The sequence below is a fragment of the Mobula birostris genome, chromosome 6 (genome assembly GCF_030028105.1).
Source record: "Mobula birostris isolate sMobBir1 chromosome 6, sMobBir1.hap1, whole genome shotgun sequence".
Taxonomy (NCBI): domain Eukaryota; kingdom Metazoa; phylum Chordata; class Chondrichthyes; order Myliobatiformes; family Myliobatidae; genus Mobula; species Mobula birostris.
In genome coordinates, this window is record NC_092375.1 from 116027514 (window position 1) to 116054510 (window position 26997).

At 42.9% G+C, this 26997-nt stretch overlaps 1 protein-coding gene across 1 annotated transcript in view; it reads right to left on the reverse strand.

Moving 5' to 3' along the window:
* Window positions 1–22020, reverse strand: part of LOC140199297 (natural resistance-associated macrophage protein 2-like) — a 65754-nt gene extending 43734 nt beyond the window's left edge. The window contains exons 1-2 of the mRNA XM_072261112.1: window positions 21924–22020; window positions 8926–9071 (exon numbers count right to left, since the gene is read on the reverse strand). Of these exons, the coding sequence (XP_072117213.1) occupies window positions 8926–9071; window positions 21924–21954 (177 nt within the window). The 5' untranslated portion in view covers window positions 21955–22020. The remainder of the gene's footprint in view (window positions 1–8925; window positions 9072–21923) is intronic.
* Window positions 22021–26997: the final 4977 nt, after the last annotated feature.

Sequence of the window (26997 nt, forward strand, 5' to 3'; positions counted from 1 at the left end):
ACTGTGGAAGACACCAGCAGTAGGCTAGAAGTTCAATTGTCAGGGGTCATGAAGTGTGTGAAGTTATAATTACTAGGGAGAAGGTTCTTGGGAAACAGGAAGGTCTGAAGCTAGATAAGTCACCTGAACTAGATGGTGTACACCCCAGAGTTCTAAAAGAGGTGGCTGAAGAGTTTGTGGAGGGATTGGTAATGATCTTTCAAGAGCCACTAGATCCTGTAATGGTTCCTGAAGACTGGGAAATTGCAAACATCACTCTGCTCTTCAAAACAGGAGAAAAGCAGAAGAAAGGAAATTATAGGCCAGTTAGTCTGATCTCAGTGGTTGGGTAGATGTTGTAGTCAATTGTTGAGGATGTGGTTTCCGGGATACTTGGAGGCACATGATAAAATGAGCCATAGTCGGCATGGTTTCCTTAAGGGAAAATCTTGCCTGAAAAACTTGTTGGAGTTCTTTGAAGAAATCAACAGCAGGATAGACAAAGGAGATTCAGTTGATGTGATAATAGTCATTAAAAAAATCAGGACTGGCTGGCTGCATTGGAAAGATTGATTAATTTGATTACTCAATAGATAATTGGCTTATGTAATCTGAGCTATTGGCACAATATTTTGAAGAATGTGAGATAGCCAATGAGAAGCAAATCTCAATTTAGCCAAGTTCATTGGGTTTAAAGGCCTGCAATTGGCTTTGAAGTTTAACCACAGTGGCAGAAATAAACTTTGCAGGTATTGTAAAAGTGATGCAGGAACACTTAGAACCAAAGCCATTGATGATTGTAGAACACTTTAGGTTTCATAAGTAGAATCAAAAGGAAGGTAAGTTAATTTCAATGTACGTGGCTGAATTGAAGAGATTGTCTGAGCATTGTCAGTTCAGTAGTGGGCTTAACGATACACTAAGAGGTCATTTAGTTTGTGGAACCTTAAAGGAAAGCATTCAAAATTAGCTCCCAACTGAAACACAACCTACATTTATAAGAGCAGTTGAAACTGCTGTTTCAATGGAAACCCCAGATAGTGATGCAATTAAATTGTAGTCAGAAATGAAAGTGAGCGTGAACAAAACTGCAGCATCTAAACAGAAACCAACCTGGCCAAAGAAATTGTATTACCATTGTGGCAGGGGCTCACATACATCAGACATATGCAGGTTTAAAGGCAAACCTTGTAAACACTGCAAAAAAAGTAGGACACAAACACAAGGAATTCTGCAGATGCTGGAAATTCAAGCAACACACATCAAAGTTGCTGGTGAACGCAGCAGGCCAAGCAGCATCTCTAGGAAGAGGTACAGTCGACGTTTCAGGCCGAGACCCTTCGTCAGGACTAACTGAAAGAAGAGCTAGTAAGAGATTTGAAAGGAAGATCTAGGACACATACAAACAGCATGTTGAGTAGACAATAATAAGTAGATGATAGAGAGAAGTGAAACAGATAAAAAGTCAAGTTGCTTTTACAAAATGAGCACTAATCAGCACACTGCTGAAGAAAATTCTGATAATGATGAGATTTATATATATTTATTTATTGAAATACAGTGTGGAACAGGCCCTTTGAGTCATGCCACCAGCTGTCCCCTGATTTAACCTTAGCCTAACCACGGGATAATATACAATGACCAAGTAACCCACCTACTGGCACATCTTTGGACTGTGGGAAGAAACCGGAGAACCCGGAGGAAACCCACCGGGAGAACGCACAAACTCCTTATAGGCAGCATCAGGAATTGAACCCAGATTACCTGTACTGAAAGTGAGGCAAGAATGGTACGGGATGATGCCACAACCATCTCCATGCTGAACACCAGCAGAGGACAAACTGGTATTGGTGTCAGCCTCTGTGCCTCTGGTTGGAAAGAGGGGCCATGGTGCTCAGAGGAATCATGAAAGTGACAAAAGTAGTGGTCCAACTACAACAGTTCGTGCAGGCAACATATCTAAGAAAGCTTCTGATATGTTAATCAGGCAGTTACTTGTGAAATGTGGCTTGGAATTAAGCTGGAAGAGATTTCATGGAGCTTCAGGAAAGTTGCAAGCATTCAGCTTTTGTGAGTATAAAGAACCAGAATCTACTCTGCGTGCACTAAGGTCACTGCCTGAACTTCAAGTGGGAGACAAAAAGCTGCTTATAAAAGTAGATGCAAAGACCAAAAGCCCAGATGGATGAATGGAAGGCCAAAAAAGAAAGGAGTCAATGGAGATATGAAACCAGAGGATTCATCAGATGCTGTTGTAGATGAGGAAATGAAGAGGAGAGATCAGATTGTAAAAGGAAGCAATAGAAGGATTAATAAGAGAATACTCCAGTGAACGAAATGCATCTTCCCAAAATCAAGATGCACAAACTAGAAGAAAAAAGGGAAGAAGAAGGTGGCTTCTGCTGTCAGGACCACTTGCTGTAGTATCAGTGTCAATTCCTACAACCACCATGGACGAGGCCTCAGAAGCTGAGACTGTTTTCACAGCCACGTCTTCCCTGTTAAGCAGCGTGATCTCCTTTATCAAGAAAGACATTATCCTACATGAGTAAGAAACTCCTTACAGTCAGCGGTGGGATTTGAACCTGCTTCTCCTGTACTGTAAAGCGTTGTGTTAATCAGTATTCTACTGTGCCGCCCGTGTTCCCGCTATACGTAGATCTAAAGCATGTTTTTTCTATCAATCTGAGTAATGTCATCTCTACAGATCCAGACCATGCCCTCCCTGTCAATCTGTTGTCTCTGCAAATATAAGCCAAGTCCTCTAAATCACATCCTCTCACCAATGTTCCCTCTAATTTGTAATGACCAGTGTGTGCAAAAATCTTGTGCTGTGCAATTCCTCTCTTGCCACCATTCAGGGCCCCAAACAGTCCTTCCAGGTGAGGCAACACTTCACTTGTGAGTCTGTTGGGGTCATCTATTGCATCCGGTGCTCCTGGTGCGGCCTCCTCTACATCGGGGAAACCCGACGCAGATTGGGGGACCGCTTCGTCGAGCACCTCCACTCCGTCCACCACAACAGACAGGATCTCCCGGTAGCCACCCACTTCAACTCTGCTTCCCATTCCCATTCAGATATGTCCATACATGGCCTCCTCTACTGCCATGATGAGGCTAAACTCAGGTTGGAGGAGCAACAACTCATATACCGTCTAGGTAGTCTCCAGCCCCTTGGTATGAACATAGAATTCTCCAACTTCCGGTAATTCCCTCCCCCTCCCTTCCTCTATCCTTATTTCGCATCACCTCCCTCATAGTTCTGCCTCCTTCTACTATTGTTCTCCTGCCAATCACCTCCCTGCTTTCCCTCCCCCACCCCTTTGTCTTAAAAATTACTGTTCTTTTCAACTACCAGCATTCTTCAAACCCTCCCCAAAGTTCTTCCTTCAGTCCTGACGAAGGGTTTCGGCCCGAAGCGTCAGCTAATCTTTTCAACTGATGCTGACTGACCTGCTGAGTTCCTCCAGCGCATTTTGAGTGTCCCTTAGTTTCAGACTCCCCTACCCTGGGGAAAGATTGTTTCCATCGACCTTATCTATGCTCCTCACAATTCTGAACACTTTAATCTCCTACATTCAAAGAATAAAGACCCAGCCTGGTAAACATCTCCCTAAAATCCAGGCACTCTGATCCTGGCAACATCCTCACAAATCATTTCTGCATTCTTTCCAGTTTAACCACATCCTTCCTATGACAGACTGACCAAGACAATACATGTTACAGCCTCACCAATTCCTTAATTGGTGAATTAAGGGATATGGAGAAAAGGCAGGTAGGTGAAGATGAGTCCATGGTCAGATCGGCCATGATCTTATTGAATGGTGGAGCAGACTCGACGGGCCAGATGGCCGACCCCTTCTCCTATTTCTTATGTTATAATTTCAACTGCCTCATAATGTCCCAACACTTGCACTCAATGTACTGAAATATGAAGGCCTGTGAGCTAAATGTCTTTTTTACCACCCTGTCTACCTGTGACGCTGTTTCAATGCTCTATGCACTTGTAACCCTAGATCCCTCGGTACCATTACATTCCCTAGTGCCCTACCTTTCATGCTGCTTTAATTTTCCAAAATGCATCACCTCACACCTCTGTTATTTGCTACTTTTCGGCCCTTTTCCAAACTAATCAAGATCCCCCTGCAATCTAGAACAACTATCACGAATAACAACTTCTCCTAATTGTGTGTCATCTGAAAACTTAGTGAAGAAGCCATTTGCATCTAAATCATTTATATAAATAATAAATAATAAGGATCCCAACACCGACCCATGTGGCACACCACTAGTCACTGACCTGCAAACCACGAACAAAACATTAACCATCTGCCTTCTGCTTCCTACCTCTAGACCAATTTTGGATCCATCTAAATAGCTCTCGCTGGATTCCATGCAACCAAGCCTTCCAGGCCAGTCTACCACAGAGGATGGAATTGATGTCCTTGTGGCCAAGTTTGCGGATGATACAAAGATATGTGCAGGGGTAGGTAGTGTTGAGGAAGCGGGGAATCTGCAGAAAGACTTCAACAGATTAGTATAAGGGCACAGAAGTAACAGATGGAATTCAATGTAGGAAAGTGTATGGTCATGCACTTTAGAAGAAGGAATAAAGATGTAGATGATTTTCTAAATGTGGAGAAAATTCAGAAATCAGAGGTGGAAAGAGACTTAGGAGTCCTTGTGCAGGATTCTGTAAAGGTTAACTTGCAGGTTGAGTTAGGAATGCAAATACAATGTCAGCATTCATTTCGAGAAGACAACATATAAAAGCAAGGATATGATGCTGGGGCTTTGCAAGGCATTGGTCAGACCACACTTGGACTATGGCGAGCAGGTTTGGGCTCCTTATCTATGAAAAGATGTGATGGCATAGGAGAGGGCCCAGAGAAGGTGCATAAGAATGAACCAAGGAATGAAAGGGTTAATGCATGAGGAGAATTTAATAGCTTTAGGTCTGTACTTTCTGGAGTTTAGCAGAATGAGGGGGGAGCTCATTGAAACATTGAATATTGAAAGGCCAAGATAGAATGGACATGGAGAAGATGTTTTCAATAGTGGGAGAGTCTAGGATCAGAGGTTACAGCCTCAGAATAGAGGGATGTCCCTTTTGAACAGAGATGAGGATAGTGAATCTGTGGAATTCGTTACCACGGAGAGCTGTGGAGGCCAAGTCATTGGGTATAGTTAAATGGGAGGTTGATTAGTAAAGGCATCAAAGGTTATGGCAAGAAGGCAGGTGAATGGGTTGTGAGGGATAATGAATCAGCCATGATGGAGTGGCAGAGCAGACTAGAGTTGAATGGCTTGGCAGAGCAGACTAGAGTTGAATGGCTTAATTCTGCTCCAATGTCATATAGTCTTATGGTTTTATTGCAGGACCTTGTTAAAGGTCTTGCTAAAGTCCAACTAGATGAAATCCACTGCCCTACCCGCATCTACATTTTTATTGCCTTTTCAATAAAATAGTTCATTAAGCATGACTTTTCATGAAACATGCTGTTTCCTCCTAATCAGACTCTGTCCATTCAAATGCTGACAAGTCCTATGCCTCAGAATTCCCTCTAGTACGCTCCCCATCACTGATGTCAGGCTGGTGGATCTGTAGTTCCCTGGCTTGCCCTTGCTGCACTTCAGTTGCAGATATGGGTGGAGAACTGGCAGATGGAGTTTAACCAAGCCAAATGTGACAAATTGCACCTTGGTAGATCAAATGTAAAGAGACAGTACACTGTTAAGGACAAGATCCTTAACAGTGTACTGTTAAGGTCGAAATTCACAGCTCAATTTCACTATGTTTGTAGGTCCCCATTCCCTCTCCCCACAGGCTCCCAGCCACTCATTGGCCAGATAATGTTGTTAACTACTTGGAACATAGAACATAGAACAGAACAGCACAGGAACAGGCCATTCAACCTACAGTGTTCTGCAAAACAAATCAAATTAGTAATCCAATGGCTAACTAAACTAATGTCTTCTGCCTACACAATGTCCATATCCTTCCATTTTCCTTACATTCCTTCACATCCAGGCATCCAAAACTTGCCCCTCACATCTCCTTTGTAATTAACCCCCTCACCTTAAATGCATGCCTTCTGGCATTAGATATTTCAATTCTTAAAAATAGATATTGCCTGTCTACTCTGTCTGTGCCTCTCATAATCTTATAAACCTCTATCAGGTCTCCCCTCAGCCTCCGGCGCTCCAAAGAAAACATCGCAAGTTTGTCCACCCTCTCACTATAGAACATGCCCTCTAATCCAGGCAACAACCTCGTAAACCTCTCTGCACCCTCTCCAAAGCCTTGACATCCTTCCTATAACGGAGTGATTAGTACTGTATGCAATACTCCAGATGCAGCCTAACTAGAGTTTTATAACTTCCTAACTTTTGAACTCAATGCCTTGACTAATAGAGGCAAGCGTGCCATACGCATTCTTAATCACCCTTTCAACACCTGTCTCCACTTTCAGTGAGCTATGAACTTGGACCCCAAGATCCCTCTGCTCATCAACACTGTCAAGGATCTTGTCCTTAACAGTGTACTGTCTCTTTATATTTGATCTACCAAGGTGCAATTCATCACAGTTGGCTGGGTTAAACTCCATCTGCCAGTTCTCCACCCATATCTGCAAATGAAATATATCTCATTATATTCCTTGCCAGTCTTCTACTCATAAGACATGAGTTGCCCCGTAAGCTGACTGTCCCTCATTAGGACTTAGTTTTCCAAATGCTCACAAATCCTATCTCGAAGAATTCTCCCCAATAACTTCCCTACCACTAACGTGACTCACCAGTCTATAGTTTCAAGGATTATCCCTAGTTCCCTTCTTGCATGATTGAACAATATTAGGAAGTCTCCAGCCCTCTAATATGCATACACACATCACATGGTAGCATGATAACATGCACAATTAACATATTTTTACATATAACCCATAATTAGTTATTTAAACAAACAAGAATGCTTAATCAATAATATATATACAAGATTACTCAAATATCATTGAAATATTATATCCACAATACTGAGTTGACTACATTGGAGGCCCTGCTCTTCTGCCTCTTTCTGAACTCTCCATACTCACTGCGCAGGACCTCTTCCCCCTTTCTAGCTATGTAATTGGTGCAAATGTGCATTATGACCTCTAGTTAGTTACCCTCACCCTTGAGAATATTCTGCAGCTGCTCTGAGACATCTTTGATGTTATGTTATATGTTCCACCTTCCCCTTTGTTTTAGCTTACCAAGTTATCCATCTGCAAGCTCCTTGGATTTCTCTGTCGTCTGTCCCACGGCTGATCTACACAATACCATTGCCTTCTCTTCATTCTGAACCTCCTTGTCCTGTTACCCACATCCTTCTCCTTTATCCCTCTTTCCTCCCTGCTGGTGCACCTTTCCCAGGATCTGTGAAATGTTTTCTTGCACATCCATCACTTTCCCCATTGACCTTGACCAATTCATGACCTAAGCTCATCTCCTTTACCCATAATACTCCTAGCATTAAAATACACACACTTCAAACTATCCATCCCATTGTATCCATTACTTTGCTCCTGCCTGTTTTTACTGGCCCTGACATCTACCTTCCTCTCCGTCCCTCCACTTTCTGACCTGGCGTTCTGGTTCCCAACACCTACAAAATTAATTTAACCCTTCCCAAGAAGCACTAACAAGCCTCCTGGCTAGGGTATTGGTTCCTCTCTAGTTTAGGTGCAATCTATTCCTCCTGCATTGATCACTCCTTCCCCAGAAAAAGTTCCAATTATCCAAGAACCTGACTCCCCTGACCTCTGCACCAGTTCCTCAGCCACTCAGTCATCGGTACAATCATCCTAAGTAACCCTGAGATGACTGCATTGGAAGTCTTGCTCTTCAGCTTCCTTCCTAATTCTCTATCCTCAATATGCAGGACTTCTTCCTCCTTTCTGTGTATGTCATTTGTGCCAATATGCACCACGATCTCTGGCTGCACACACTCCCTCTTGAGAATATTCTGCAACCGCTTTGAGCCATCCTGGGCCCTAGCATCTGGGACGTAACACACCATCCTGATGTCTCTTTTGTGGCCACAGAATCTCCTCTCTGTCACCCTCACTATCAAACTTCATATCACCTTGGGTCATTGGTAAGGAAGGCAAATGCAATGATAGCACTCACTTCAAGAGGACTAGAATAAGTCAGACTGTATTTGGAGTATTGTGAGCCTTTTTGGGCCTCAACTAAAAAAAAAAAGATGTGCTGGCATTGGAGAGGGTCCAGAGTAGTTTTGCGAGAATGGTTCTGGGATTGAAAGGGTTAAAATATGAAGAACGTTTGATGGCTCTGGGCTTGTACTCACTGGAGTTTAGAAGAATGAAGGGGGATCTCATTGAAAACTATCGAATATTGAAAGCCATAGATAGAGTGGCTGTAGAGAGGATATTTCCTAGAGCGGGAGTCTCGGACCAGTGTGCACAGCCTCAGAATAGAGGGGCATCCCTTCAGAAGAGAGATGAGCAATTTCTTTAGCCAGTGGTGGTGAATCAGTTCAACTCATTGCCACGAATGAATGTGGAGGCCAAGTCACTGGGTATATTTAAAGCAGAAGTTGATAGATTCTTGATTAGTCAGGGTGTCAAAGGTTACGGGGAGAAGGCAGGAGAATAGGTTTGAGAGGGATAATAAATCAGCCACGATGGAGCAGATTTGATGGGCCGAATGGCTGATTTCTCCTATGTCTTATGGCCTTACAGTCATTATCACTCTACCCTTCCCTGCTGAGCCTCAGAGCTGGCCATGGTCCCCGGCCTCCAATTTTGGAAGGTTCCCCTATCTCCCTTTCAGTTCTGATGAACGGCCTCTGAAATGAAACTTTAGCTCTCTGCAGAAACAGCATCTATTTCCATCAGTTTCTGTTTTTGCGTGGGGACGGAGGCGGCGAGGGCGAGGAGAACTTACCCCTCCCACGTCAGGAACTGTAATCATCTCATTGAGGTACGTCTGGTCGGTGGAGGTGGTGTTGTTTTCTGGTGGCTCGCTGGATCCATTTCTGCTGCCGTCTGTGGATGAGTCTGTGGAAGGTGTTCTCCCAGTGATGAGCCGGTCTGTAAGGAGAGCGAATGAATCACATTTTACATGGTCAAAAGGGGGACAAGGAGTCTCTGAGTGGTGTGCAGTGACTCTCACCAATGTTCCCTCTAATTTGTAATGACCAGTGTGTGCAAAAATCTTGTGCTGTGCAATTCCCTGCCCAGTGACAACAACATGCATACACTGAATAATTTCTTCAATAAAAGCAGTATAAATAAACCACTTCTACAAACAAATCATTGCAAACTCCACGTTCTCAATGCATCAGGAACAAGAAAGAGAAATGTGATTGTGTACGATTGTGGACAATACTTTATCATGCCAATGAGGTAGAGGGTGACAACCTTCCATGTGCAGCTTAAATTCCTTTGTGTGCTAGTAGCAAAAGATGTGTGTGTGTGCCCACCTTAGAGGGAACATTGACCCTCACTGGCCACAGCATTGAGTTACCCTCACCGGTCACTGTACAGAGTGACCATCACTGGCTACAGTATGGATTGACACTCACTGGCAACAGTGTGGAGTGAACCTCACTGACCACAATGTGGAGTGACCCGCACTGACCACAGTGTGAAGTGACCATCACTGGTCACAGTGTGTAGTGACCTTCACTGACCACAGTGTGGAGTGACCCTCACTGACCACAGTGTGGAGTGACCCTCACTGACCACAGTGTGGAGTGACCATCACTGACCACTGTGTAGAGTGACCATCACTGACCATTGTGTGGAGTGACCATCACTGGCCACAGTGTTGAGTGACCCTCACTGGCCACAGCTTGGAGTGACCATCAATGGCTACTGTGTGGAGTGACCCTCACTGGGTGCAGTATGGATTGACATTCACAGACAACAATATGGAGTGATTCTCACTGACCACTGTGTGGTGTGACCTTCACTGGCCACAGCGTGGAGTGGCCCTCTCTGATCACAGTGTGTAGCAACCCTCATTGGCCGCAGTGTGGAGTAACCCTCATTGGCCGCAGTGTGGAGTGACCCTCATTGGCCGCAGTGTGGAGTGACCCTCATTGGCCGCAGTGTGGAGTGACCCTCACTGGCCGCAGTGTGGAGTGACCCTCACTGGCCGCAGTGTGGAGTGACCCTCACTGGCCGCAGTGTGGAGTGACCCTCACTGGCCGCAGTGTGGAGTGACCCTCACTGACCGCAGTGTGGAGTGACCCTCACTGACCACAGTGTGGAGTGACCCTCAGTGACCACAGTTCAGGGACTGCCCATTGGCCTCAATGCCCTAGGAGCAGCCTCACAGTTTAAATTATAGCAAATCCTGCAGAAAGATTGTATTTAATTTAGCATAATTTTTTGACTTGGTGTATATTCTGATTGGATCTCAATACTGTGGCTTTAGTCGAATGACTAAGCCACACATCCCATGGAGAGCCGAGAGGAGTTCAAGTGCATGTTGAAAACAAGTTTGAAAGGACAAGGTCTCTCTCTCTCTGGTCTCCTGAGATGTAGCTGTGGGCCACATCTAAGTCTAGTGCGAACAGTGGGTCCACCAAGTTCGTGGAACATATGGTAACATAGTGCCTAGCACAAGCAATCCATGATCAGTTTCTGTCACTTTCATTGAGGAGTTTGCATGCACTTCTTGTGACAATGTGGCTTTGCTCTGGGCAAACCAATTTCCTCCCACTGGTGTCCAAGGATATATGGGTTAGAGTGAGTAGGTTGTGGGCATAGTGACATTTGTGGGCTGCCCAATATATCCTCGGACTGTGTTGGTTGCCGACCCAGTGCATTTCACTGTGTATTTTGATGTTTTGATGTACATGTGACAAATAAAGCTGATCTTTAATCTTTACATACTGATTCGCCCCAGACCTTCGGAAATGTTTAGGTTAAGGGCCATTCATGTGCCCAAAGTGGCATCAGCCCCAGAATTTGCCTCATCCAGTCTCTCGTGCTTGGGAAAAGTCAGGGCATTGTATGGGACGATCTTCCACCCAGGGCCGTGGAGAGAGTGCAGAAGTGGGTGGTTGGAGCCACTGCCTCACAGATCTGGAGACCTAGGTTCGATCCCGACCTCTGGTACCGTCCCTGTGACATTGTGAGATTTAAGGAGAAGGATTAAAGTTTAGATTTATTTGTCACAGGTATATCGAAGCCTACAGTGAAATGCATCATTTGTGTCAAATCAATCAGCCACAAGTGCCGCCATGCTTCTGACACCAACGTATTATGTCTACAACTCACTAATCCTGACATGCACGTCTTGGCATGTTGAAGGAAACTGGAGCACCCAGAGGAAACCCACATGGTCATGGGGAGAACACAAAGCTTATTACAGGCAGCAGCGAGGATCGAACCTTAATTGGTGATGCTGGAGATGTAAGCCATTGCACTAACCACGATATCAGGCCGCCCTCTACACTACCATACCAGGATTGATTAGACTCAAAGTTCAAAGATTGCTGTGTCTAATCTAGAACCTATCAATCTCCGCCTTAAATACGCCCAACGACCTGGCCTCCACAATGGCCTGTGGTAACAAATTCCACAAATTCACCACCCTCTGGCTAAAGAAATTGCTCAGCATCTGTTTTAAATGTATGCCCTTCTATCCTGATGCTGTTCCCTCTTGTCCTAGACTCCCCCACCATGGGAAACATCCTTTTCACATCTACTCTGTCTGGGCCTTTCCACATTCAAAGGGTTTCAATGAGATCTCCCCCCCCCCCCGCAACCTTCTAAATTCCAGTGAGTACAGGCATCATATGGTAACCCTTTCATTCCCAAAATCTTCCTTCTGAACCTCCTTTGAACCCTCTCGAGCGCCAGCACATCTTTTCTTAGATAAGGAGCCGAGAACTGTTCACAATACGCAAAATGAGGCCTCCTCAATGCCATATAAAGCCTTGGTATCACATTCCTGCTCTTAAATTCTAGATCTCTTGAAATGAATGCTAACATTACATTTGCCTTCCTTACCACCAACTCAACCTGCAAGTTAACCTTTAGGTGTTCTGCCCAAGGACTCCCAAGTTGCTTTGCATCTCAGATTTTTGGATTTTCTCCCCGTTTTGAAAATAGTCTTCACATTTATTTCTACTACCAAAGTGCATGACCATTCATTTTCCAACATTGTACTTCATTTGCCACTTTTTTGCCCATTCTCCTAATCTGTCTAAGTCCTTCTGCAGCCTACCTGTTCCTCAAAACTACCTGCCCCTCCACCAATCTTCATATCATCTGCAAACCTGGCAGCAAAGCCATCTTTTCCATCATCTAAGTCATTGATATACAGCATAAAAAGCAGTGGTCCCAACACCGACCCCTGCAGATCACCACTCGTCAGCCAACTGGAGAAAAGGATCATTTTATTCCCACTTACTGCATCCTACCAATCAGCCAATGTGCTAACCATGCTATTAACTTTCCTGTAATATCATGGGCTCTTCACTTGGGAAGCAGCATCATGTGTGACACCTTGTCAAAGACCTTCTGAAAATCCAAATATATAACATCTACTACATCTCCTTTATCTATCCTACTTGTAATCTCCTGAAAGAATTCCAATAGGTTCGTCAGGCAAGATTTTCCCTGAAGGAAACCATGCTGACTTTATCCTATCTTGTCCTGTGTCTCTAAGTGCTCCATCTTCTCATCCTTAACAACTGACTCTAACATCTTCCCAACCATGGGGTCAGGCTAACCAGTCTATAATTTAACGAGAACATGAGTTGGAGAGTCCTTGAAAGTAAGTCTATAGATTGTGGAGTCAATTTAGCATTGAGGTAAGTGAATAGAGTGGATATGGAGAGGATATTTTCTATAGTGGGTGAGTGTAGGACCAAGGGCACAGCTTTATATAAGAGGTCGTCCATTTAAAACAGAGATGAGGAGAAGTTTCTTTAGTCAGAGGGTAGTGAATCCATGGAGTTTATTGCCACGGATGGCTGTGGAGGCCAAGCCTTGGGTATTTTTAAAACAGAAGCAGGAAAATGGGGCTGAGAAGGATAATAAATTAACCATGATAAAATGGTGGAGCAAACTCAATGGGCTGAATGGCCTAATTCTGCTCCTGTGTTGTATGGCTTTATTGGACACTGAATTCCCCCCAGTCTGTAGGTGAGGCAGTTGATGGGGATGTGTGGAGGATGGGATAGTATAAAGGAGTGGTTGCTACGGATCGGGTGAGCCAAAGGGCTTGCTGTGGGCTGTCTGGCTCTGTGGCTCTGTGGCTCTGTGACATTGGTGAAAGGCCTGATGGCCTACTTCCAATTCTGTTGCTTTCGTTCCCTTCAGAGGACACAACAATGTGAAAAACAAGTTTCACAGAAACACAGCCATCAGTTTAGTCGAAACTAAACTAAAGATAGATTCAGACTGGGTGGGACAATAGCGGTTGGGGAATGAGTCAGTCAGGTTGCCTCTCATGTTATTTCTGTTCCAAAAGGCAACTTTTGAGATGTAGCTGACTGACCCTTCGCCCATGGAGGAACAGATTCTGCTGAGACATCATGGCATGATCAGTGAGTGTACCAGAGAAAGCTGTTCCTGCGTAACGTTTACATTTAAAGAGATGCTTGCAAGGGAGCCAGGCTGGGGATATTTCCCATTTAGATAGTTTGCAAGCTGAGAGGGTGTTTAGGAAATCATATGATGTGTTGCCTTTTACTAGTCATGGGATTGAGTTCAAGAGTCGTGAACTAATGTTGCAACTCTATAAAACTCTAATTATTAGTGCAATATATTGAATTGAGTATGATGTATGATTGGCTGACTGGCAGGAGAGAAAGAGCAGGAATACAGGAGGCCTATACTGGTTGACGTCCAGCGACTAGCGACATTCCACAGAGGTCGATATGTGACCTGTTCTTTTCATGTTATATGTCAATGATTTGGATTACAGAATTGATGGCTTCATTACCAAGTTTGCGGATGATACGTGGAGGGGCAGGTATTGTTGAGGAAGCAGGGAGTCTGCAGAAGGACTTAGGCAGATTGGGAGAATGGGCAAAGAAGTGGCAGATGGAATATAGTGTAGGGAAGTGTGTGGTCAAGCTCTTTGAGAGAAGGAATAAAGGCAAAGACAATTTTCTGAACAGAGACAATTCAAAAATGAGAGTTGCAAAGGAAGTTTGGAGTCCTTGTGCAGGATTCCCTAAAGGATAACTTGCAGGTTGAGTTGGTGGTAAGGAAGACAAATAGAATGTTAGCATTCATTTCGAGAGAACTAAAATCTAAAAGCAAGGATATAATGCTGAGGCTTTGTAAGGCATCGGTTAGACCACACTTGGAGGATTGTGAGCAATTTTGGAAGCCAGAGCTGGAGTCCCTAAGGCAGTTCTATACTGAGTCCAACATTGACTGGCAACTCCTGCTACAGTGTGAGGGCCAAATTGTATTGGAACATGTAGATTGTTTCCAATGCCAGCTTAGGAAATTTAACACCTCAGGCGTATCCCAATGAATTATTACTCAGCCATCGTGGAGAGTGTTGTGATCACCTCTGTCACTGTGTTGCTCCCCACTGCCTCCTGCCTCTCCAAGTCTTGGTTTCAGCGAGTGGCCCACTCAGCAGAGATCACTGGCTGTCAGCTACCGACATTTAAAGATCTGTTCATCGCCAGATCGAAGAAAAGAGCTGGAAAAATTACTGCTGACTCCATCCACCTTAACAGTCACCAACTCACCAAATTGTCATCAGGGAGACGCTACAAGTCTATCATCACCAGGACTACAGGTCATCTCTGAAACTCCTTTCCTGTAGCTATCCAGTTTCTCAACAAAACTCTCTCAAGTGTAATGCCCCAACTGTCCTGCACAACATCTGTTAAAAGGTCTTTCCTGCTGTCCTTGTTCTGCTGATAATTAGTTAATCAGTTCATGGTCACTTTTATTTAAGTTTGATTGTTGATGTTTATGCATGTGGCTGTTCTGCTGATTGTTGATTGCTCATGGCTTTGTACACTATTAAAAGTTTGCTTTATTTGTCATGCGTATGTTGAAACATCCAGAGAAACATGTCATCTGTGTCGAATCAAATCCATGTTGATTGAGCTAGGGGCAGCCCACAAATGTTGCCACAACTCCAGTATTAACACAGCAGGCTCACAGCTCATTACCCCTCACCCATACACCTTTGGAATATGGAAGGAAACCCACGCGGTCACGAGGAGAACGTACAAACTCCTTACAGAGAGCACTGGGAATTGAACCCCTATCAGTAATTATACCAACCACTATGCCACTATGCTGCTATCTATGCTATTGTGCTGAGTTTGACTTTTACTCAAAGTTCAAAGTAAAAATTTATTATGAAAGTGGTGGGTGCGGGGGTTCTGGTGACATCATCGCCCAGAATGGCAGCTTAAATCAACAGCTCCTGCGGAAAAACACATATTTTGCCCCGTTAATCCGTCAAATACAAGATCTTCTGAAAATATCTGAATTGATAAGGGGGGCAAGAATGGGGAGAAAGAACGGAGATAAAAAAAGCACCACTGCGGAGCCTGTGGAAGAGAGAGGTACAACGCGCGGCTCTCCTACACGTGCACGTGGCGGCGAAGCTGGTGCTGGGCCTCGTGCAAGCGAAGCGGCAAATATGATAAGGATTCTGGAAGAGACAAGGGAAGTCCAAAAAGATATAAAGCAGCAACTCAATGATATCAAGTCAGAGCTCGCCAACGTCAATCAGAAAATAGCGGTGGCAGAGACTCGAATTGAGAAGGTGGAAGATCGCGGACAAAACGTGGAACAGATACTAAGTAAGACAATAAAAATATTAAATCAACAAGAAAGTAAACTGCTTGACCAGGAGGGAAGATCACGACGGAAAAATTTCAGGATTTATAATGTTCCTGAAGGAGCGGAGGGTTTGTCGATGATGAAGTTTGTAGAAAAGTTGCTGCGGGAAACGCTGGATATTCCCCCAACTATGGAGATTGAAACTGAGAAGGCGCATCGTTCGCTCGTACCGCGGCCTCCCGGAGACAGACAAAGTAAACCGTGCTCAATAGTACTTAAATTCCTTCGATGCAAGAGCAAGGCGGAGATTCTATGAAGGGGCTGGGGTAAGAAGAGGGTGTTTTGGAATGGGAAGCTTACGAGGAGAGATACAGCTATATCAGACAGTGGAGGAGGCGACTACAGACATGAACAAGAGGACCGCCCGTTAGCATGGTCAAACCAAGGGAAAATCTGGCTGAGCAGTTGTCCCGATCTGCTTGGGAAATAGTAAGAGAACCTAGAAAGCAGGGAACGGGAGCAGGACGAGAGAAGGATATTAGGAAGAGTCTGAGTTCTCCGAGGGCAGACCTCACCTCTTTCAGAAGAGCCATAAGGTTTGGCTAACTTTAAAAGTGCTGATAAACTAAATGGAAGCAAAAAATAGATGGTGATATACCTATCTCAAGAAGTATGTATTATAATGTGGACTTTATATTACTCAATTTTTTTTTATTCATTCATTCATTCCTTTTTCCCCACCTAAAGGAGAATATATATATATGGGAGGAATATACAGGGAAATCATTTCTGTGTAATGGACATAGATTTTTTTACTTACTTTTATAGGTACTGCAGCAGGGGGCCTCAACTCACAGGTAGGAGGGGCTATCCCCCATGGCTAGACATTTCCTCTAGCTCAACCCAGGGTCATCTAGAGACCTCAGACTTGGAATCACACTTTCGTTACCTTTTTCTTTATTATTCATGTTTCTTGCTTCTTATTTGTTCAGGGAGTAGATCGACTAAGTTATATTCTGCAAATTTCAATGATATACTAACAGGTAAATACACATGGCTAAGGACAAAGTAAAATTCATTTCTTTTAATGTCAATGAGCTGTTAAATCCAATCAAACGAAGTAAAATTCGATCAAAAATGAAAAAAAGAATAAGCCCATGTAGTATATTTACAGGAAATTCACTTAAGTGATAATGAGCATGGAAAATTAAAGAGAATGGGCTTCAGTAATTTGTTGTTCTCCTCATATAAATCAGGACATAGAAGAGGAGTTGCTATTCTCATCTCAAGTAAGCTAAATTTTGAAAAAGTATTCGAAATGGGAGATAAGGAGGGCAGATATATTCTGGTAAGGGGGAATATAGATGGAAATCCAGTTACTTTATTGAATATATACACACCCCCAGGAAGTGATGTTATTTTCTTCCAGAAAATTACTAATATTATGGTAACAGAAACAGAAGGTCTCTTGATATATGGAGGAGACTTAAATTTATAATTACAACCAAAGTTAGACTCTTCCAATAGAAAAACTTATGAAACAAAGTCCTTACATAAGAAAGTTAACAATCTTTTTGAGGATGTTGGTCTGATTGATATATGGAGGGATCTTTTCCCCGACAGAAGGGATTACACTCATTATTCTGCCCCCATTCTGTATATACAAGAATAGACTATTTTATAACATTTGGAAAAGACAAAGACAAAATAAACACCTGTAGAATTGGGACGATAGATGTAAGTGACCATGCACCTAAATATTTATCTGTTGATTTTGACCTACAACCAAAGAATACTATTTAGAAACTAAATTCAAGTCTACTCAATGATCCCTATTTTAAGGAACAAATTAAAAAAGAAATTGGTCTTTACTTAGAATTCAGTGATAATGGAGAGGTTTCACCTCCCATTCTATGGGATACTATGAAGGTTGTCTTAAGAGGGAAAATTACAGCGATATCTTCATATAAGAAAAAAATAAGGAATAAAACATTAGAGGAACTACGAAATAAGCTGAAGGAACTAGAAAAAAAAACACAAATTGAGTTTGGCACAGGATACACTAGAGGAAATTTTAAAAATTAGGAATGAAATTAATAGTTTGGCGACACAAGAAATTAGAAAAAATTTAATGTTTCTGAAACAGAGACACTATGAAAGTGGATCTAAGTCTATGAAAATACTGGCATGGAAACTGGAAAAAAACATAGCAGAAAATACAATTCATAGAATTAGGGATCCAAGAACAAAAGTGATAAAAAAAAATAAGCTAAATGAAATTCAAGAAGCTTTTGAAATGTTTTACAAAACTCTATATTTCAAAGTTCCAGGGGGAAGCATAGCCCAGATTGACACCTTCCTGAATTCTTTAGAGTTACCCACTTTAAACAAAGAACAAAATAGAACAATGACTGCTGACATAACTGAAGCTGAACTAAAAACTGTGATTAGTAGGCTTAAATTAAGCAAGTCACCAGAATCAGATGGATATACGGCAGAGTGGTATAAAGAGTTTAGAAGTGAGTTAATCCCCGCTTTACTCCCCACACTGAACTGGGCTCTAAGAAAGGCGCAAATGCCACCCAACTGGAAGGAGGCGATAATCTCAGCTATACTGAAAGAAGGCAAGGATAAAATGGAATGTGGGTCATTTAGACCAATATCTGTTCTTAATGTGGATTATAGAATATTTACCTCCATCATGGCCAAATGACTAGAATAGTTTCTACCCACACTGATACATAATGATCAGGCAGGTTTTATACAACAATGTCAAACACAAGGCAATATACGAAGGACACTTCACATTATGGATCATATAAAAAAATGAAATTGAAGCGATAGTGATAAGCGTGGACGCTGAAAGTCATTTGATTCGGTTAATTGGAATTTTCTTTACAGAATTTTACATAGATTTGGTCTACATGACACAATTATTAAAACTATACAGGCACTATATGACGATCCTGCTGCCAGGATTAAAATCAATGGGTATTTATCTAATAGTTTTACCCTAGAAAGGGGACGAGACAGGATTGTGCATGGTCACTGCTACTCTTCGCATTATATCTGGAACCATTAGCTCAACACATCAGACAAAATGAAGATATCAGGGGAATTACTATTACAGGGACAGAGCATAAATTGGCCTGTTACGTGGATGACATTTTGATCTATCTAGGGCAACCAACATACTCTTTACCTAAATTGATGCAATCCTTTGAACAGTATGGCTAATTATCAGGATACAAGATCAACATTGATAAAACCCAACTACATTCATATAACTGTAGTCCACCAAGAGAAATTGAAAGTAGATATCCTTGGGCATGGCAAACAGAGTCTGTCAAATATTTGGGCATCATTATGCCAAAAGATTTGGCAAAATTATCAGAATGCAATTATCAGCCTATATATAAAAAAATTAAGGAAGATATAACACGATGGAACCTAGTTCCTTTTTTTTAGTCTGAGTTCAAGGATTGAATCTATTAAAATGAATATACTACCCAGACTACTATATCTCTTTCAGACCCTACCAATAGAGATTAACCAAAATCAATTCAATGAATGGAACAAGATGCTATCAAGATATATATGGCAAGGTAAGAGTCCTAGAGTTCGTCTCAAAACTTTGTAATTAGCCAAGGAAAAGGGAGGATGGGGCCTACCTTCTCTTAGAGATTATTATTTTGCAGTACAGTTGAGAGCTGTGATATGTTGGTGCAACCCATCATGTGATGCTCAATGGAAAAACATTGAGGAGGGGATACTTCCCATCCCTATACAGGCAATTTTGGCTGATAATAACCTACAGGTACATAAATACTATTGATAACCCATGGATGAAATGGACTCTTAAAAAATAATATGGAAAGCTATTATAAAAGAATATAAACTAGAGAAAGACATTGCAATTCTTAAATGGTGTGCATATGATTCGGATTTTACGCCGAACAAAATGGATGCTAGATTTAAGGACTGGACAGCTAAAGGAATAACAGCTATTTGCAATATAATGAAAGAAGGAACTCTGTTCAGTTTTGAAATGCTCAAAGAGAAACACTTATTAGAAAAACAAGACTCCTATCGATATTTACAGATACAACAGTACGTTAATAGGATGGTTAAAAATGTAACCAAGGCAAGTACAAGTTTGATAGAGATATTTAGAAAAGCATATAATTCAGACAATGGTAGTAGAATAATTTCAGGCGCGTATAAGGGTTTGTCAAATCTTAAAACACATTCAACTTCATACATTAAAACAAAATGGGAGAAGGAAGGAGGGATAATAATATCTGAGGAAGACTGGACAATAATATGGAGGTATCAATGGAAGTGTACCAGTTCACAGAAATGGAGGGAGCTCAGGTGGAAAAACTTGGTAAGATATTTTATTACACTCTCTCAGAAATCCCATTATGATAGTAACCTCCCTGTTTGCTGGAAAAATTGTGGAAATCAAAATGCAGACTATTATCATATTTTCTGGGAATGTACCATTATCAAAGAATATTGGAGTGGAATACATAATGCCCTACAAGACATCTTTAAATGTGAACTACCCTTAGAGAGTAAGACCATATATTTTGGGCATACACCTCAAGAATGGTTGAAAGATAAATATTTAATGAATGTACTGCTGATGGCTGGTAAAAAGACCCTTACCAGAAAATGGTTATCACAGGAGAGCCCAACTTTAAATGTATGGATGGAAATTACAATGGACATTTACAAAATGGAGAAGATAACAGCATCTGTTAATCATAAGTTGGAACAATTTGATTCATACTGGGAAAAATTGTTTAACTACATAACACCTCATAGGCCTGAATTTATTCTCACAAGTCAATGAATATGTTGTAAAAAAAAGATCACTCTCCACTTAGTTTTCTTCTTTCGATTGTTCTTTCTTTCCTCTCCTTTCTGTAAGTGTATACCTCAGATAAATATTATGTGGAGATTTGTGACAAATATGACTATATGATATATATGTACAGTATCTGAAATACATCTTATGGAAAGTTTTGTTTGATGATGAGCTTCAATAAAAAATAAATTACGAAAAAAAAGAAAGCGCTGGGTGGATTGCGCTCACGGCCAGGGTATGTGGTCGAGGCAGATACATTTAGGGCGCTTAAGAAACTCTTAGCCATATAGATGATAGAAAAATGGTGGGGGGCTTTGTGGGAGGGGAGGGAAGGGTTGGACTGAGTATGTTATAATGTCAGAACAACATCATAAGCCGAGTGGCTCTGCTATAGTTTTACGTTCTATGTTGCTGAGATGTACATAAATGTTTGTATATATGCTCAGTGGCCACTTTATTAGGTACACCTACACACCTGCTCGTTAATGCAAATATCTAAACAGCCAATCATGTGGCAGCAACTCAATGCGTAAAAGCACGCAGACATGGTCAAGAGATTCAGTTGATGTTCACACCAAACATCAGAACAGGGAAGAAATGTCATCTAAGTGACTTTGACTGTAGAATAATTGTTGCTGCCAAGTGGGGCAGTTTGAATATCTCTGAAACTGCTGGTTTCCCAGGACTTTCACACAGAACAGCCTGTAGAGGTGACAGAGGATGGTGCACAAAAAACATCCAGTGAGCAGCAGTTCTGTGGGAGAAAATGCCTTGTTAATGAGAGAGGTCAGAGAAGAATGGCCAGGCTGTTTCAAGGTGACAGGAAGGCAACAGTAACTAACTACAACTACACGTTACAGCAGTGATACGCAGCACAGCTCTAAATGCACAAAATGTTGAACCTTGTAGTGGATGGGCTACAGCAACAGATCACAGACATACGCTCACAGGCCACTATATTTGGTGCAAGACATACCTAGTAAAGGGGCCACTGTGTACCACCTTGTGATACATTTTCTTGCAGGCATCTACAGGAAGATAAAGACAAATTGGCAATGTACAAAAGACTCCTTGAATGTGTTATCAGGGTGTGCAACACACACAAAATGCTGGAGGACTCAGCAGATCCTGAAGAAGGGTTTCAGCATGAAACATCGACTATCTATTCATTTCCACAGATGCTGCCTGACCTGCTGAGTTCCTCCAGCATTTTGTGTGTGTTGCTCTGGATTTCCAAACTTTCTCCTGTTCATTATCAGAGTGGACTCTGTGATCTGACTTACCGTTGCTTGTCTGCTCTGCGGCGTCCATCATTCACTTGTTATTCTGAGAATGAAACCCTCTGATGCAGCACGTTCCAGGCATCTGTTGCCTGTGTGGTGATGATTTTCCGTGGCCAGATTTGAGGAAGTTGAGAGCAGAGCACATGATCTGTGGCCGATCAGAGCTGATCTCAAAGCATATACTGATTAGTTATGTAACTAGAGATCCAGGAAATGAAAACAATATCAAGTACCATCACAAGAGAGTCTGCAGATGCTGGAATTCCAGAGCAACACACACAAAACGCTGGAGGAATTCAGCTGTTCAGTCAGCATCTATGGCGGGGAATAAGCAATTTCAGGCTGAGACCTTTCAATGAAGGGGGAAGAAGGGAGGGGAGGGAGATGAGTTCAAGCTGCCAGATGATAGGTGAAGGGGAAGGTTGTTGAGTAAGGGAGGGTGGACGAAATAAGGAGCTGTGTGGGAACAGATGGAAAAGGCAAAGGGCTGAAGAAGAAGCAATCTGATGGGGAAAGGAGAGTGAGCCATGGGAGAAAGGGAAGGTGGAGTGAGGAGGAGAAGGGAAGTGGCAAGAGGGGAACCAGAATGGGGAATGATGAGTGAGGAATACCAGATGGCTGTGTCGTGCAATGAGGATATTCAGTAATTGAATAGCAGTAACCTCAAAGACAAGAATTAAAACAAAAAATAAACAGCATGTCACCATGAAAGCCCTGCCCTGGTTTTTCCTCCCAAAGTACAACACCTTACACTTCTCTGCATTAAATTCCATCTGCCATTTCTTTGTCCCCCATTACTACCTCACCAGCATCATTTTCCAGTGGTCTAATATCAACTCTCACCTCCCTTTTGTTATATATGTAACTGAAAAACTTTATATTATTGGCTAGTTTGCTCTCATATTTCATCTTTTCCCTTCTTATAGTTTTTTTTGTTGCCTTTTGTTGGATTTTAAAAGCTTCCTAATCATCCAATTTCCTGCTCACTTTTGCTACATTATATGCCCTTTTCTTGGTTCTTATGCGGTCCTTAACTTGCTTTGTCAGCCAAGGTTGCCTTGTGCTGCCATTTGAGAACTACTTCTTCTGTGGGACATATCTATCCTGTGCCCAGAAACTTCAGCCACCTCTGCTCTGCCGTCATCCCTGCCAGTATCCCCCTCCAATCCACCTGGGCAAGCTCCTCTCTCACGCTTCTATAATTCCTTTTATTTTATTGTGATACTGATACATGTGAGTTATGCTTCCCCTTCTCAAATTGCAGTATGAATTCAATAATATTATGATCACTGTCTCCTAAGGGTTCCTTTACGTGAAGCTGACTAATAAAATCTGGGTTATTACACAACAGCCAATTTAAGATAGCATTTCCCTTATCAGGCTTGAGCACAAACTGCTCTAAAAAGCCATCTTATAGGCATTCAACAAATTCCCTCTGTTGTGCTCTGACACCAACCTGCACGTTGAAGTCTCCCATTACAATTGTGACATTACCTTCTTTACATGCCTTTTCTAGTTCCCTTTGCAATCTTTTCCCCACATCTTGGCTACTGTTTGGAGGCTACTATATATGATTCCCGTAATGGTTTTTTACCCTTGCAGTTTCTTAACTCCATCCAGAAAGATATGACATTTTCTGACCCAATTTCACCTCAAGATGTAATTCCATCTCTTACCAACAGAACCACACCATTACTTATGCCATCCTGCCTGTCCTTTCAATACAAAGTATATCCTTTGATGTTAAACTCCTAACTATGACGTTCTTCCAGCCACAACTCAGTGATGCCCACAATGTTATACCAACCAATCTCTAATAAGGTGGCCACGAGTTTGTCCATTTTATTCTGAATTCTACGCGCACTTAAATACAGCACCCTCAGTCCTGCATTCTTCACCCTTATTTTGCCTCTGTGGTACAACTTAACTGTTTGCTCTGAGTGCAGTTGTACCCAATCATTGGTCTGTCTTTCCTTACATTCATATTACATTACCTTTTGATAAGGCACCCCATGCAAGGCTTATTGAGAAAGAAAGGAGACATGGGATCCAAGGGGACATTGCTTTGTGGATCCAGAAGTGGCTTCCCTATGGAAGGCAAAGAGTGATTGTAGACAGGTCATATTCTGCATGGAGGTCAGTGACCAGTGCTGTGCCTCAGGGATCAATCCTGTTCTACTCGTCATCAGGCCCAGGAGCTGAGGGGCTATCTTAGCACCATCATTCTGCACTGTCCATTAACTCATTTAATATCCAGAGGTCTTTGTTTTCAATGAGCAGAATGCCTCCACGGCCCTCAGGCTGGAGAATTCCAAAGACTTAAGGCACATTGAATAAGGAACTTCTCCTCAACTTTGTCCTGAAGGCATGACTTCGTTAAGCGGTACAGGAGATTCCGAGTGTTGTCAAAGACACTTGCAAATTTTTACTGATGTAGCGGGGAGAGCATTCTAGCTGGTTACATCACCATCTGGTATGGAAGAGCCACTGCACAGGATCGGAAAAAGCTGCAGGAAGTTGTAAACTCTGCCAGCTCCATCATGGGCACTAGACTCCCCAGCATCCAGGACACCTTCAAACGGAGATGCCTCAGAAAGGTGGCAGCTATCATTAAGGACCCCCATTACCCAGGACGTGCCCTCTTCTCATTGCTACCATTAGGGAGGAAGTACAGGAGCCTGAAGGCACACACTCAACCATTCAGCAACAGCTTCTTCCCAGCGCCATCAGATATTTGAATGGATAATGAACCCATGTACACTACCTCACTATTTTTTCCTCTTTACCTTTTCGTTCTCTTTTTGCACAGCTTACTTAATTTAATTTATGTATATCTTATTGTAATTTATAGTTTTTTATTATAAAGCAATTCAATGTACGGCTGCCACAAAACAACAGATTTCACGACATATGCCCAGTCATATTATCATTCAACCATATGTGAATACAGCCAAGCGAAAGAGTGTTCCTCTGGGGCCAAAGCACAAAACACGGACCCAACAGTCACACACAGCACAAGGCACATATAGACCATATAAGACAGCAGTAAACATACAATAAGTGTATATAATACTGCCCAGTTGAACAGCTCAAGCCTGGAGGCCCGGAGCCTGTCCTGGAGTCGGTAGCCTGTCCGTGTCTGTGGGACGATGGGAGTGAGGAAAGGGGTTTGCTTTGCTGTTGCTGTTTTGTTACTTGAGTACTGCCGAGCATGGGAGTCATGCTATGTTGGTGCTGGACCGTGTGGCCACACTGGCAGGCTGTCCCCAGCAGATCCTCAGGTTGTGTCGGTTGTTAACGCAAATGATACCTTTCACTGTGTGTTTCCATGTACACATGATTAATAAGTCTAAATCTGAATCTGATTCTGACTCTGAGTGGATTCCCATCATGGTGACCCACAGCTGACTAATCCCAGTGTCAGTACATTTCACCAAAGTGTGAGCTTTGCTGAGCCACCGACCGTGTCAGTCATCTTGCAGTTCAGTCTCTAGACTGGAAGGAGGGAGAGGAGGGAGACTGTTGTAAATGGCACCGGATAGTCTGGCAGCCCACGCTGCTGCTGAGGACCAGAGAGGAGAGCCGGTTGCCGACAGCAGTTCACAGCGCACCGGCGAGTAAACCACAGCTCAATCAGTTTCGATGAAAGGAGCAGCCGGGGTCAGTAGTGGTGAAACACCTGCAGCACACTGCCAGAGGAAGTGAGAACGGCAACTTTCGATAGGAACGTGAACGGGCAGTGGGTAGGGTGATATGTGAAGGCAGCAGGGATTGCAGTCAAGGTCACAATCAAGTTTACTATCACTGCCTCAAATGAGATAGACTGCCACCACCCAGCAGTGTCTGAATGCCCTGCCACACCCAACCCCACCCTCCCCCCCCAACTCACAGACACACTCACATCTTTCACCAACACACATCAAAGTTGCTGGTGAACGCAGCAGGCCAGGCAGCATCTCTAGGAAGAGGTACAGTCGACGTTTCAGGCTGAGACCCTTCGTCAGGACCTTCACCGGTCAATTTTCATCTTTTATTGCTGCTGTTTCACAGATTGATACGACTACTTGTTTTATGATAATAGTGCCAGTAACATTATACTGTCTTACAGAAACATGCACCTCACACCTTATGTCAACCCGTCCACCTTCAGGCCATGTCACTCACGGGTGTGTGCTAATATTATTTTGTGACTGTATGGTAACTATATGTGCTGTGTGCTGTGGCCCCAGAAAAGCAATGTTTCATTTAGCTATATATATCTTATCGGGGAGTGGGGCTGAGAAGGGGAAATAAAGCATCAGCCATGATGGAATGGTGGAGCAGACTCGATGGGCCAAATGGCCTAATTCTGCTCCAATACTTACGGTCATGTGCATGATTGAATGACTATAAACTTGAACTTGCAATTTGTTGTGCTGTGGCAGCAGTGCTATACAAGGACATAACAATTATGATAAAATTACAAAATAAATAGATCATGCAAAAGAGAAAAAAATTAGTGACGTCATGTTCAGTTTTGGCTTGAAACATCGACTGTACTTTTTTCCACAGATGCTGCCTGGCCTGCTGAGTTCCTCCAGCATTTTGTGTGTGTTGCTCAGATTTCCAGCATCTGCAGACTGCCTCTTGTTAGTGAGGTCGTGTTCTTGGGTTCATGGGCCGTTCAGAAACCCAATGGCAGAGGAGAAGAAGCTGTTCCTAAAACATTGGGTGTGTCCTCGAGCTCTCTTCGCTCCTTGCTGGTGGAAGAAATGTGGAAAGGGCATGTCGAGGAGGAAGACAAAAGAGCCTGCTCCTGTGTGGTACTGTTCCGTGTTCATCGAGATAAAGATAGCTGGAGATAAACGGAACATAGGCCATCGAACGGCATTTTAAATCTGATTGCAGTGCACACATTACAAATGATAACCCAGAAACAGTTGTACATCCGGAATTGAAAGGGAAGGAGGAACTCAGGAAATTTCTAATCACCAGGCAAGTGGGAATGAGCAAACAGTCAGGGCTGCAGCCGAACAGTCGTCAGGTCCTGAGGGACTTTGACCAAGATACCTGGAAGGTGTAGCCATAGTCACAG